The sequence below is a fragment of the Sciurus carolinensis genome, chromosome 4, assembly GCF_902686445.1.
Source record: "Sciurus carolinensis chromosome 4, mSciCar1.2, whole genome shotgun sequence".
NCBI classification, from domain to species: domain Eukaryota; kingdom Metazoa; phylum Chordata; class Mammalia; order Rodentia; family Sciuridae; genus Sciurus; species Sciurus carolinensis.
The window spans coordinates 2879735-2894423 of NC_062216.1; the positions used below are offsets into that span (position 1 = coordinate 2879735).

The following is a 14689-nucleotide window of genomic DNA, read 5'->3' on the forward strand; positions in this document are numbered from 1 at the left end:
GGCAGGCCCCGTGCCCACCACCATGCCTGAAATGGCCACTTCCACTTGACTGTTTCTTTCCTCCCTGAAGTACCCAGGCCTGAAGCAAACCCTGACTCTCTCGTCCTTGCTGTAAATTTCTACAGGAAGCCCCTGGAGCATTGGAGCATCTGGCTCGCTGCCATATTTTCCAATGTTTTTCTCCCAAAACTTTATCTTAACTCTGGCTGATTTCAAAGTCAACGCAGGTGATCCTTTGAAGAGTGGGCCTCTCAGCTCACTTGTCCACTCTCCCAACAGCCCAACTCGCCTACCCATCACCAGCATCACCCGGATGTCCTTCGGCTGGTGCATGATAATTCCCCACAGCCACAATCAGCAGGTCCCGCCTCAGACCCCCACTGGTGCACTTCCAGAGCATGGATTCAGGGTTCTCCTTTCTCGCTTGCCATCCTGAGCTTCATGTCATCATTTACTTATCTCCTGCCTTCAGCATCACCTGACTCTGATCAGGAGAACACAGGAAGATGCCTCAGATCCAACTCTGAGCCAGGACCCCTCTTTCTCCCATGCAGTAAACATGGGAGAAAACACACTGATGGATCAAACTCTAATCCATGGTCGTAATCCTGTATCGACCCTTAATGATGCCTAGAGATGCTACTTCAATTTCCTTGGGCAATCTGACCTCACCGTCTTCACTGGGGCCATTTTTACAGCCATAGTAGAAATTAAAAATCAATTAAACTTTTGGTATAATTTTAGTGTCAACAAACTCTGAGCAAATTAAAAAGAAATGCTAATATCAAAACTTAGAATAATTATCATGAAAATTATTATAGAATTTGAAATTTGCTTTGTAAATTTGCAAAACATAAATAACATCCCTAGAATTCTATCCTTAGGAAATAATTAAACAGAAGAAACAAAGCAACACTATCTGTACAGAGACACTGATAGCATTACGTGTAGAAGTAAACATTGGAAGCACTCATTATGTTTAATTATGGGAGAGATAACTAATAATTAGCAGTAAGACTGAGAATAAAATTTTGCCAATTGAAATTGGAACGTTTGTGATGTAACTCTAATCTCATGGAGGAGGACGTGAGCAGAATATGCTATGTGATTGGAGTCATCCTGTGCGGTCCACTCTCCACTCCAGCTCCAGAATGGTGGTACTAGAACACCAAGAGCCACCAACTGAGCACTTGGGAGTCCTTTCATCTTGACCAGTTCTGAGGCAGAAAGTAGTATCAGTTCAATTTAAGGGCTGTGGAACCTGAGGCTTTGCAAGCAAGAGCTTGCCCATGCCTTGCCAGTTAGCATGTGGTGAAGCTGAACTGGAGAGGCAGTGTCCACTGCTGGACATCGGTCTCTGCCTGTCACCATGCCTGCAGTTACCTTGGCATGCAAACACTCCTCCTCAAAGCTTTCAGCCTAATGTGGCTGAAAAAGTAATGGAAAAGTACTATGAAGTAACCCACAAAATCAAAATACCTGCAGAGGCACTGATGAGTAATTTCTAAAGTTGACACACGATTGTGTTTAAACAGGTCATATAGACATGGTACTCAGCAGAAAGCCGTAGCCTAGAGAAGATGTGGAACCTGAGACCAGGCTGACTGCTACCTAGTGCGGGCACATTTCCCATTGTTATTTATTTATTTTTTTTTTTTCTGTTTTGGCAAGATTTACATAGGAGGTTTTGCACAGTATGAAAGAAACCTGTTTATAATTAGTCTGAAACCACTCAGACTTCCTTTAAAGCCAGGTTTCCTACAAGAGCACGGCCCCATTTGCTGATCCTTTGCATTGCTTGGTCCCAGCCAGAATGGAATGCTATGGTGGAGATGTGAGGTGTCCCTGCGAAGCTCACGTGTGAAACAACACAGGAGAGCTCAGAGGTGAGATGACTGGGTTCCGAGAGCTGCAATCTAATCAGCACATTAATCTACGGACAGGGATTAACTGGGTGGCACCTGTAGACAGGTGGGGTGTGGCCGGAAGAGGAGGGTTCTTGTGAGTGTGCTTTTGGGGTCTATATTTTGTCCTTGTGGTGCAGAGCTCTCTCTCTGCCTCTCTGCCATGTCCCCCGTCACTGTCCTCCACCACAGGCTTTTGCCATAATGTTCTGCCTCACCTCAGGCCCTGAGGAATGCAGGAGGCTCCTACAGACTGAGAACTCTGAAACGTGAGCCCCAAACCTTTCCTCCACTGAGAGTCCTCCTCAGGTCTTTGCAGTATGAAGAGCTGACTAAAGGACTCATCCTTCCTGTTGCTTGGCCCCAGCCTGACAGATCACTGAAGATCCATCTTACACGGTGACTTCTGCAACGTAGATGGTAGAACACAGCTGTACTTCAAGTATCATAGGATTTATAGGCCCCCATAAAGGCAAAAGTATTCCCCCGCTCAGGCTCTGTCGCCCTAGTCCTCCCACCCCTTCATCACCGGCAGCAGAACATCTGCAATTTGAAAACTTTGACTGACATTTCCTAAAACGCTAGCAAGTGACATTGTCATCTGCAATCACATTATGTGAGGTTTATCAATTAAAGGGATTCACAGCTTTGATGGCTCTAAATGAAGCCTGGGCATGCATTATTTAGCAGGTTTTATTAAAGGCATCCCTGATACTGCTGCTGGCTCTTCACTTAGCAGCAGTTGGCCTGCTGATTACTCTTCACTCCTCCAAGAAAACACAACTGTCCTGAGATGGATAAAATTAGTCAACTCTACAAAACTCAGAACAGCTGCCACACCCTGTATTCCCTAAAACTGTGACAAAATGGTGACTGTGTTTTGACACATTGAGGTGAATATGCATCTTACGTGTATGTGTTTAGACAGCAGAACCCAGGGCAGGACTTTATTGTGAGAGCAGTCTTGGTTTCCAATAATAATCCTTAGGCTTTCCTTATTCTGTGGTCTATAGATCATGCTTCCAAACAGAACAAACAGCAGCAAGAAAGCATCCTCCTTCCCACCAGGGAGCCGGCAGTGAGAGCAAGAGGTCAGAGCCAGCTTCGCCCCCGCACATTTCCCACCCCAGCCACGTGCCTCACCCCCCAGAGCGGCAGATACTCATCCCCGCAAACTCTAAGTGCGAAGAGCAACCCGGCTGCCTGGTGGACAGGTGAAGCAGGTAACTCTTGATCCCCGCTCTTCAACGCGGTTGACAGCCATCACAGCCCCGCAAAGCAGCACGTCACAGCACTGCCTGGCACTTGCAGGCAGGTCCCCTGGTGGAGACCAATGCTAGCAACTCCACTGTCTGCGTGCTTCTTTGGAGCTGCATGTTCACACACACGTGGGACAGTTGATGGATACACATGCTAAACACATACTGCACAGCCTGTCCCTGGATAGGGAGTCACCAGTCTGGTTTGCGTCCCCCTGCCTTTCACCTGCTCATGTCTGTGGTTTGACTCCTGGGCAAGGCGCACAGCTGAGTGACAAGACTCCAGGCCAGGAAGCCGACACAACACCCAAACCAGCAGCAGCCAAGAGCACACTTCAAAGATGAAGGGATGTCTTAAAGACTCTAGTGGGATGGACGGAAGGCTGAAAGGTGTGACCTGAAGCTGTGGAACCACCAGGTTTCTGAGGAACCAGGAGAAACACCTCAAGACACTGGTGTAGACCAAGATCCAGAAAAGACCACAAAACCATAGCTGATGGGAACAAAAGTAGGCGCTGGGGCTACCTCAAACCCAGAAGTGTCTGCAGGGTAGAACAGACATCCACAAAGTGGAGAGAAGGACCGCAGACGGGGAAAAGACTTGCAGACCCTGCCTGTTACAAAGACTGACATCCATGACATACAAGGAGCCTGAAGGACTCATGGCAGATGACAGTGATGAGGAGGCAGCCGTGGGAATGGACAGGGCATCTGAACGGGCACTTCCCAAGAGAAAGGGCCCACCAGGACATGGAAACACGATCCTGACTTCAGACCTCTGAGTGCGCCTTGTGTCCCCCTGACTGTGAGGTCAAAAGTCATCAGAGTGCTGGGGGCTGGCACCACTGCCGACCCACCACCCGCAGGCAGCCTCCACCAATGGTGTGGAGTCCCTGCCCATGAGACCTTGCATGGGGACTTCACCTACACGAGGTGAAGGACCCTCTGAAGGACTGTGGGAATGATGGGGCACAGTGAAGTGGGAGACGGAAACCTCAGGTGAGGACCAGGACCCCCGGGATGGTGGCAGGACGGCTCCTCCAGAGAGGACATCCCTGATCTCGCTCAGCCAGGCGCGGGGGCCATGCTGGTTTCCTGTTCTGGGGACAGTTTCAGGGTCGGCTGGTTGACCTCACGCTTCATTAGATACTACCCATATTAAATAGACGGTCATGTCACTTCTCTCTGGAGAGCTTTATGTGATTCTATAGGTGGTGCAAGCACTCAGGTGACGCTGTTCAGGTTAAACAACACCCACTGGAAAGAAAAGTGAATGAACACTGGACAAAAGTCACTGAGTGGACACACTGGAGTCTCTGTCAGTAACACTGTCAAGGGCAACCCTCTAGCAATTCCTGGAACCAAATAACTTTGGGAAGCAGAAAGGAGGGTGGTTTCATTTTTAGAATCATCTCACCCCACACTGCTGAAATCCATTCACGTCTTTCCCAGATAATGCCACGTCTACACATTTACAAGAATTAGATCATTGGTATTTTTGTGATCTAGTTATCCAAATCAATAAGATACTGCTGTGTTTCACATTATTTTATTTAACTCCCTTGGTATCCTTACTAGGCCAAGCATTAGAAAAGACAAAACTTTAGTATTTTAGTATAAATGTATTTATCTGTAACACAGAAGTAAATATGTATGACCAAAGAATCTTGATGCAGTTGGGATTTAATAAAACTGATGAAAGAGTAGGAAAGATGATTGGCAGACTAATTCAACTTTGACTTTATAAGGTATGTAATTGTGGAATTAATAAAGACCCTTCAGTAAAGGAGAAAAAAAAAAAGGACTACTGAGGAAATGTGAGGGAAAAGAAGGTGTTACATACACAACCTGGTCAACACCTGTGGCTGAGGATGAGTCTTCATTCAAAAGAAACCAAAGGTACAGTTTTAATGGTGCCATCCGATATCTGGGGTGCTTACAAACTAGTTGACCAAACATCATTAAGACATTAAAATATAACCTCATGACAAAAGAAATGCCAGAGACAATAAAATGCTTTTTTTTTTCTTTAAGCAATTAAAGGAATGACAGTGGAAATACATAACAAATTGGACTTAAGTTTAGATTCAACGGATTCATGGGATGCACGGCTGTTGAGATGGAAGGATGAAGTGGGGACCAGGAGTGCCAAACCCGAGCCAGGAGCGAGCGATGTGGGGGTGCCACAGCCTCGGGGGAAAGCTACTGTGTGGATCTCATGGGCTCCTCCGGCCACATTCCCACAAAGACAGGTACCAGGCTGAGGGCAGGGGGCAGGAGCCAGGTTCTCAGGAGCCTGCAGAGGCCCCACACGGAGCGTGCAGGGGAGCAGGGGAGCCTCGTGGTAACCCACAGACGAGGCTGCGGTCTTCAGCTGAGACCAGGTCACGGAGCACCCTGCCAGCCAGGTTGAAAGGTCTGCAGCTTCTCCTTGTCGAGTCGCTGAGGGGGACTGGTTGAGAGAGAAAGGATGTGAAGCCGTCTGCTGGGGAGACCGATCTGAAGCAGAGCAGGATGTGGGATCGAGAGTCTAGACGTGCAGCTCGTTCAATTCCGAGCAGGGCCAGTGAGAAGAGAACTAACTGCAACAGCCGGGCAAGAGCGGGAAGCGAGATACAGCAAAGAGACGGAAGACCAGGGGCAGCTCAACATGGCACCCGAGCACGTAGGCCTCAGTGCCAAAGCAGCACCGTCTCCAGATGAAGGGGACCTGCTGGAGGCAGCCATGGAAAGAAGCAAGGAGAGGAGGGGTGGGTTCGGGGCACTCAGCTGGCAGGGTCCTCCAACGGGAGGGATCCCTGGAGATGAGTCCATGGAGAAGCATGGGAACAGGTCCAGGTTGTGAGGATACCACTGTGTTGACGATGGAAAGAGAAAATAATGAAAATCAGGAGGGGTGGGAAGGAGTTTAGGAGCATGCAGAGGAAAGGACACTTCAGGAGGGATAAGGGCCTTGGGGAGTCAGTGCCCATCCTCAAGGGTTTCTGGAGAAAGGGATGCTCCCAACATGCCTGATCCCAAGGCTGAGGCCTTCCAGGGAGCCGTGGCCAGCCACCTTTCTCATCTTCCTCTCCAATTCTCCACCTACCAAATGAATCCTCAATAGCACCCTTACTGGGGAACCGTAAGCATGACAAGATAATGCCTGACCCATAACCAGTGACCAGCACAGACTAGTCGGTGTCCATTGTAACAAGCCAGGAAAAAATTTTTCAGCACCACAGAGAGCTCTTGAAACTGTCACATTTAACAGGGAAAAAATGAAAAAGCAAATGTTCATTACCTAGCACAGGACAAAACAAAAGCACGCTCATGAGAGTAATATAATGTCACACAATGACACACACCTGGGGCCATGAGTTGGTAAAGTCACAGGCATGAATTAAAAGCCAGACTTGGGAGTCCCACCTCAACACACACTGTCCCTGGTACCTTCCAAAAATCAGGCTTCTGCTGCTTTACCTGCTAAGTCAGTGTCAGTGGGTAGTCGTGAGAACTAAGTGACATGATCCAGACAAGCACTCAAGACACTTTTGGGCATTTTATTAAAACCTCAATAGCCAGGCATGGTGATACACACCCGTAGTCCCAACAACTTGGGAGGCTGAGGCAGGAGGATTGTAAGTTCAAGGCCAGCCTCAGCAAGTTAGCGAGGCCCTAAGAAACTTAGTGAGACCCTGTCTCAAGATAGAAAAAAAATGAAAAGAGTTAGGGATGTGGGTCCATGGCCTAACACCCCAGGGTTCAGTCCCTGGGCAATAGAAAAAGGAAAAGAAAAAGAAAAAATTCTCAACAAATGTGAGCTATATTTTAGTTTTGACTCATGAGATGGGTTTTCTTAAGAAAGTCAAAATGCAAGAGCTTGAAGATGCTCTTATAAAGATTGGAAAAATTAAATGATTTCATCAGAAAGGTAAGAATTTCAGAGATTCAGGAAAGTCACTAACTTTATAACCTAGGAGAGCAATGGACATTTGAAATAGTGCATTCATTTATGATCACCTTATTTCAAAGCTGAAGAGAGCCGAAAGAGTCCTGGAAAGATAAAGTTTAATTATCAAGGGGTGTTTTCCATTTTTTATGAGAAAAAGATAAACAGAATCATCAGATCAAGAAGGACATAAACATGCATAAAATAATAAAACACCAAAGGGAGCCACAGGAAGAAGAGCAGAAAGTCTGGGAAATGGAAGGAAGGAAACTTTGGAACTTGGGACATAATAACGTGGCACGTGCTTGCTGGTGGTTCATCGGGTCCTAGCCGCGGATTCCTACATGGAACATCCTGTGGCTTGTGGAAAAGCCAGGCTGGCCTCTTCAGGCCCCGCCCCCTGGGTGGGAACTTATTGCGCTCAGGTTCTCTCCGCCCACTCCCCTTCACAGACACGTGCTTGGACATTACCTCTGCAGAAAGGAGCCGGGAAGTCCCAGGAGGCGCCGTTCCCCGGGCTGACAATGCAGGTCAGGACCGCGTGACCTTCCAGGATGTAGCCGGAGAGGCAGCTGTATCGGATCTTATCTCCTATGTTGAACCTTGTGCCGTGGAGAACGCCTTTCAGTATTTCCCCAGGATGTCCACAGGTGTGGCTAGGTAAAACTAGTGGAAGGAGAAAAGAAACAAGTGAAAAATAATTCTTCTATCGAGATCCCTTCCAATCACAGCATAAGCCCCACTTTTGAACTATTCAAATGATCAAAACTTTAGCACGGAAAACATTTTTGAATTGTGCCTAAAATCTAAATAGAAAATGTTGTCAGGTTTTAGATTATCTGCGTGACAGTATTTTCGTAACCATTTTTTAATATATAAATAAATCCATATCATTAAAAACAAAAACACAGTTGTGCCTGGATTCGGCGATGCAGATAGAGTCTGGGTCTCGTGCTCGTGCACTTAACAGCCAGAGAACGCGGAGGACTCCAAGGTCGGGGGAAAGGCCTAAGAAGCATGGCAGGAAAGCACCGCAGGACGGGTCGGTGCCTGATGCACGCCCCAGACACTGTTGTGTCTGAGGGATGCAAAGCCTCCCGAGGACTAAACTGAAGGTTTGTTCATCACATGAAAACCTGTCAATCGTGGAAGCCAGGCCTCGGCTCTGCACCCCTGCAGCCTCTGCCCCCGGGGGGAGGGGGGGGGAGGCGTCAACTCCTCCATGGACAACACAAGCCCTGCGTTCATCTGCACTCCAAAGCAGGGCCTGGATTCGCTTCTTTTCTAACATTACTTTTCATCTGTTGGAGGCTCTACCCCATCAGCTGTCTGGAGACCTGACCTACAAGCTCTCATTCTGTGGTCAAAACTCAGTCTTTTGCACTGAATTGACAAGTCAGTGGACAGAATGAATGACATGCAGGATTGCTGACTGTCTCATGTTGCTGGTTTAAATTGAGCATATCATCAGTAAGTTAGCAACTATGCTATAGAGTATTCAAAGGAGTTAAGAAACTTATGTATTTTTATTTCTTATCAAAATGACTTAAGTCCAAACTTAGCTATGAAGAAAAACTTAGAGAACAATATTAGTAGGTAGGTTTTTAAATATTATTGACAGATCATGGATTTCTATTTACATAATCAAGTAATGCCCAGCACTCGTTTTTCAAAAGCAATTTCTGAAAAGAGTCTACAAAAGTATGTTCAGAAAACCAAATTAGTTCAGTAAAGGCTACAAGCAACTGTGTTGTCTGTTTAGAAAAGTATGTTCTAACCAGGCACATTGGTGCATGCCTCTAATCCCAGTAGCTTGGGAGACTGAGGCAGGAGGGTCACAAGTTCAAGGCCAACCTCAGCAACTTAGCAAGGCCCTAAGCAACTTACCAAGACCCTGTATCAAAATAAAAAAATGAAAAGGGATTAGGGATATGGCTCACTAGTTTGTTACCCCTGGGTTCAAGTCCCAGTACCAAAAAAAAGTATATTCTATATTTAATTCCACATCCACCCTCCCCTCAGCTAGCCATTTTGAAGCACATGAGCACTGCTGTCAATCACAGTGACTCTGCCAGTGCTATAGAACATTGCAAGTTATTCCTCCTAACCAACTGAACCTTTGTGCAGGCTCTGACAATGACTGTTCATTCTACCCTCTAATTCTGCAAGATTCACTATTTAAGAAAAATCAAACAAACAAACAAATACCCAATTTAAAAATGGGCAAATGATCTGAACAGACACCTCTCCAAGGAAAGCATTAAAAGGGAAACAAACCCATGACAATGTGCTCAACATCACCAATCACCAGGGCAACACACATGCAGCCACAAGGAGATGCCGCCCCAGGCCCCAGAGAAGGGGATGCTGATGAGTTTGCCAATATGGGGAGCCCTTAGACACGGCTGCTGGCAATGTGAACCAGTAGGGCCATTACGGAGAGCAGCACAAAGTTCCACAAGACCCAAAACCTGAACTTCCAGAGGATCCAACCATCCCACTGCTGGCCCATGTCCAAAGCAGAAGATGGCGGTGAGCGGAGGAGGTCTGCACCTGCAGGCCACTCACAGCAGCCAAGGTGCCCACCAGCCGGGGAGGAACACCTGTTCTGCTGACAGAAGGGAGCCCTCCTCAGCCTCAGCCGCGAAGTCAGGCGAGTACTGAAGGTCCCATGCTAAGGAATCAAGCCAGGCTAGAAAGACAAGGCCACCTGTTCTCACCCCTAGGAGAAGCTTCCTCCTCCTGTCCAGGTGCCATTGTTTCCATTAGCTGTGTCCAGGTAAACTGCCTCCAGAAAGACCAGAGTCATGGATGTGAATCTACCAGGCGCTGCGCACCTGCTCACGAAACTGCAGTCGCTCTCACAAATGGAAAGTGAGAGCGACCCATTCTAAAGACTAAGGGCAGCCTGCACAGCATGCTCACCCATTTTACCACGGAGAACAGCAAGAAAATGCTTTGAAATGAACTCTGACATGGGTTCCCTAGTTGTCTGTTTTACAGGAAAACCCATGTTCTATGATTCCACAGCAGTAGACACAGTAGTGCCCTGGGAGCTGGAAGGGCCACATGGGTGGCCACGTGGACGTGACTATGCAGCAGCATGGCCAGATGTAGAATGCCATCCTGGACCGTCATTAGTGTTCCCAGGGGTGGAAACGAACTGAAACGCATCACTGGGGGAAAGCATTAATGAACAAAGGGGTCTCCTGAAGTGGCTCTGACGTGTCAGCAGAGCAAACCCCTACGACTGAGAAAAAACAGCTTCTTCCACTCAATAGCAACGTAGGGAAGATCATTTTAATAGGGAAAATCAGTGCAAGTGCTGAATGTAGAGAGAACCTGGAGCATGTGCTGTTTCCATAATTGACATCCTGTTTCCAATGGCCCAGTGGCTGTAGCTGACTGGACCCCGAGAACCCAACCCAGAATAGTCAGGCTTCCCGTCCAAGAGGGGGCCATTTGGGAGGGCAGCGAGGGAGACCATTTCCAGGGTGTTTCAGATCGCTGTGTGGCTTCCACTTTTGTTCTTGTCCTGAGATGGTGCGTTCACCTCACCTTCCTGACACTTAGCTACAGTAGGACGCAAACAGCACATGTCGGACTCCCAGGCTTTGCAAGGTGGGACCCCGTTCTCAAAGGCAAGGCTGCAGGAGAGTAGAATGGCACTAGTCTCCGTTCTCATCAGCTCTTTGGCTCACCGACAACGCTTCCTAACCAGCACACAGTCACAGGGTAAGACGTGAAGGCCAAGGAGACCCCAAGGTCTCTGCACACCTGCTCTCTCTGCCCCTCTCATGAGGTAGAGCTGGGCCTGGCTGAGCGCCTCCTGCCGACCCCACCCGGCTCCGGCCTGGGGTGCTCCCTCTGCATCCTGGTCTGATGGGGTCAGGAATGGTGGTCCACCCTCAGCAGGCGTTGGCTAAATGTGTGTTGGTTCAACTAAATAATAAATCTCTAATGAAATATAGGGCATGTGTTCTCATAGCCTATGCAGCAACTAAGAATTATATAGCTCATAATCTTGATGGGAGTTGGAAAAAGTGTTTCCAAAACAGTTGACAAAAATATCATATTGGAAACAAGAATCAGCTGATAACTTATGACTTTAAATCACATTGTCCCCACATTTGGTAAAAAATGCATACAGACATCAGAGCCTTAAACAGAACATAAAATTTTATTTTTCAGTACTAGAGATTGAACCCAATGGCCATCTACCACTGAATTACACTCACAGCCCTTTTAATTTTAATTTTTTATTTTGAGATAGGGTCACCCTAATTGCCCATTCTGGCTTCAAATTACCAATCCCGCTGACTCAGCCTCCCTGTGCGTACAGGTATGTGCCACTGCTGACGGCAGGGTGTAAGGATATTTTAAAAAATAGCTTAGAGTAATTAAAAACTACCTTTTAGTATTTAAAGTCATTGGTTGGTAGCACAAAGTTAAAAATTTATGGGCTAGGGACTGAGGATTTTTTTAAACAATTACATCTTGAAAATTTTTTCATTTAAATTTCAGCATAAATAATATCAATAAGTAATCAGGTATAACTGAAGATGAGTTATAAAATTTACTTCCAGTTGCAAACAACAAAAAGGGTAAAAATGCTCATATTCTAAGACCATCAATTTCATAAAAATTTATGAAATTGTAAAAAAAATGGTGTGATAATTCTATTCAAATACTTAAGCTCAGATACATAAAAACTGCTAAAATATAGAAATCTAGTGGATGAGAGAAACTTACTTGAAATCTACGAAATTCATCCTAATTGCATTTCTGCCAATTTCATTTTAACTGTTTTTGTTTTGTTTTTTAACCAGTTTCCCTGAAGACAGTGCATGTCCCCTGTGTCTCATAAGAGCACACCCTGAGTATTTAGTAAATGTGTCAAATTGACTTGAACCTACTTTTAATTGTCTCTAATCCTTCTTTGAGCAATGTCAGCTCTTCCCCATGGATGCTTCAAGAAAGAAATCCTTCTTTAGGTGACGGGAATTCTGCGCTGAGCTCACATTTGGTAGCATGAAGGGTTTTCTTGTAAGGAGCTCTGGGAAAGAGTCTCTACCTCCCATGGCAGGTTTCCACCAGACCTGGCTGAGCCAAGTTTACACCAGGGCTGCAGACATGGCTGTCATCCTAATTATGCTCACGAAAACTCCCTCCATAGCGATTTTGATTTGGCAAGTACATATGGTCACAATTCAGTGACTTAATTGGGCTATCACATCAAACCTTTAACCCAACTGTTTAAATGATTAAATGGATGTCACATTAAATCCCTTTCCAAAAGAAAATTGAAAACACGATAGTACAATAAAATACAGCATTAATATTCATTACTAAATGGGACAGAAGGCTCCAGAAAGAAGTCTGAAATTCACCAAAGGAGCAGTGGCATTTTTAGCAGCATGTGTACAATCAATGAAATTTCATTAGGTACACTCGTGTGAAAACGGTCCCCAGGGCCCCTGCAGGGAAGGCTTGTTTACACTGTGCCCTTTGCCAGCCTCCCTTGGCTTGAGGAGATAAACCTCAAATCCCCAGGTGGCACAGGACAGTGCAAAGGTGAACCCGCCGTCTCAGAAATGCTTGCCTGTGGACTGTGGGTCAGGGAAAGTTCTTCACCCCTTGCCCTCCTGCCGCTTTGGGAAGATCAGAATAATCTTGCTCTGTTGTTTTCAGGGTTTAAAAATCAGGGTTTCAAATCCTGAAACCTGATCTGTTCTCTTCCAGACGCTGGATCATGGCCCATCAGTGGAACAAGAAGCGGCAAGGACAGGAGCAGTGGGCACCGCTCAGCACCTCCCCCTCCCAGTCCCCTGTGCAGCCAGGGGGACAGTGCAGAGGTGCCCGTGCCCACGAGGCCGCAGCAGTGAGAAGAGCTGGGCGGAGCACCAGGGGAAGAGTGAGCCACACCACGCACACCGCCGGGCAGAGCAGAGCAGCTTGGGCCACAGCAGAAAAGAAGATACTTTTTGTGTGGGGAAAGGGCTGAGGCAGGTGTTTCTAGCAATCACACAGCACAGGAGCTGTAGGGAGCCGCAGGCATCCACGGAGGGGTCAGGCAGGCTGGTGACTGCGTGACACTGGACAAATTACCTAAGCCTCAGGTACCAGGCCTGGAAAAGGCCTCAGTTTGTTGTGAAATTGAACCAGATAATGCGAGAGAACAGCTGGTGGAAGAGGCGGGACCCCTGCGTGCACTCCTCCACGACCTCACTCTGTTCTTTCATATTCTAAAGTACCTGCAGACGTGGAGAGAAGAATGCAGGTTAAAGCGTGCAAGCTCATCTCGTACCCAGTCCCAAAGAGTAAAAGTACATCAGGATCCAGATGGTCCTTGAAATTCAGCATAGGCCGGGCACGGGGGAGCACGCCTGGAATCCCAGCGGCTCGGGAGGCTGAGGCAGGAGGATGTCCAGTTCAAAGCCAGCCTCAGCAGTTTAGAGAGGTGCTAAGTAACTCAGCAAGACCCCATCTCCAAATAAAATATAAAAAAGGGCTGGGTACGTGGCTCGGTGGTTGAGTGCCCTGGGTTCAATCCCCATATCAACTTAAAAAAAATAATGTAGCATAGTTATTAACATGGGATGTAATGGAGAAAGGCCACTGAGTTTTTTATTTGGCATATTAACTCTACTTCATTATAATAATTGATGAAACTTATACAAGACACTATGTGCTAGGTTCTGTTCTAAGTGGCATATGGCACGATACTACTATAATTCCCCTTTTATTGAGAAAACTGGAGCACAGAGACTGAGTAACTTTTCAGGGACAGACCATTCTTGTTGTTGGTGTTAGGATTCGCATAGCGGCATCCAGAGTCTCTGTGAGCATGGTAATAAAATGTCATTCTTAGGAAATTGTTGGCAGCACCAAAAGAGATAATAGAGAAAATAAAATTAAATGAAGTCATTCAATCTGCAGCTTTTGAAGCAGCTTTCTTTGATACAGAAACAGGGATACCAGACTTGGGAGAATGGGGGTGTTTCCCCCTGTAGAGATGAGGTCAGAACTCTTATGTGGCTTCTGTGAATTTGTTTCCAGTTCTCCTGCAAACCTGTGTAACAGGGAAACTGTTACAGGACAGACAGTGCCCAGGGGGAACACAGGCGGAAGGACCAGCTGGCAAGTGGGTCTGAAGTCCAGATTTCAACAGGCGCTGGGTGGGACGAGGACATACCCCCTGCGAGGTTATTTTTTTATTTTTATTTTTTAAAGAAGCCAAAAGAAAGATTTTAATAAAGTCAACAAATGATACAATAGAAACTTTCATGTCACTGAAGTGTTATTACTAAAAGGATAGAAAACTGTTTATTTGAATATTGCATATAATTGTTATTAATTATTTTATACCTTGGTATCTTCCAAATTGAATTTAATGAAGTAAATTAAATATATATGCAAGTGAAACATATGTATACATGTACACATCACTAATGTACAAATGTGTGCGTGTATATAACAAAATTTATATTTATTATTAATGCCAAAAAGATTAGAGTGCAATGTTATTTTGACCATGAAAAATGACTTCAAGTCCTATGCTGTTATACACTCCAAGCTGTTGGGTTAAGTGGTCC

The 14689-nt window shown here is 46.3% G+C and overlaps 1 protein-coding gene across 1 annotated transcript in view; it reads right to left on the reverse strand.

The window, feature by feature from the left end:
- Csmd1 (CUB and Sushi multiple domains 1) overlaps positions 1-14689 on the reverse strand; it is a 1673782-nt gene that overhangs the window by 833654 nt on the left and 825439 nt on the right. Inside the window, exon 4 of the mRNA XM_047550875.1 lies at positions 7566-7760. Within this exon, the coding sequence (XP_047406831.1) occupies positions 7566-7760 (195 nt within the window). The remainder of the gene's footprint in view (positions 1-7565; positions 7761-14689) is intronic.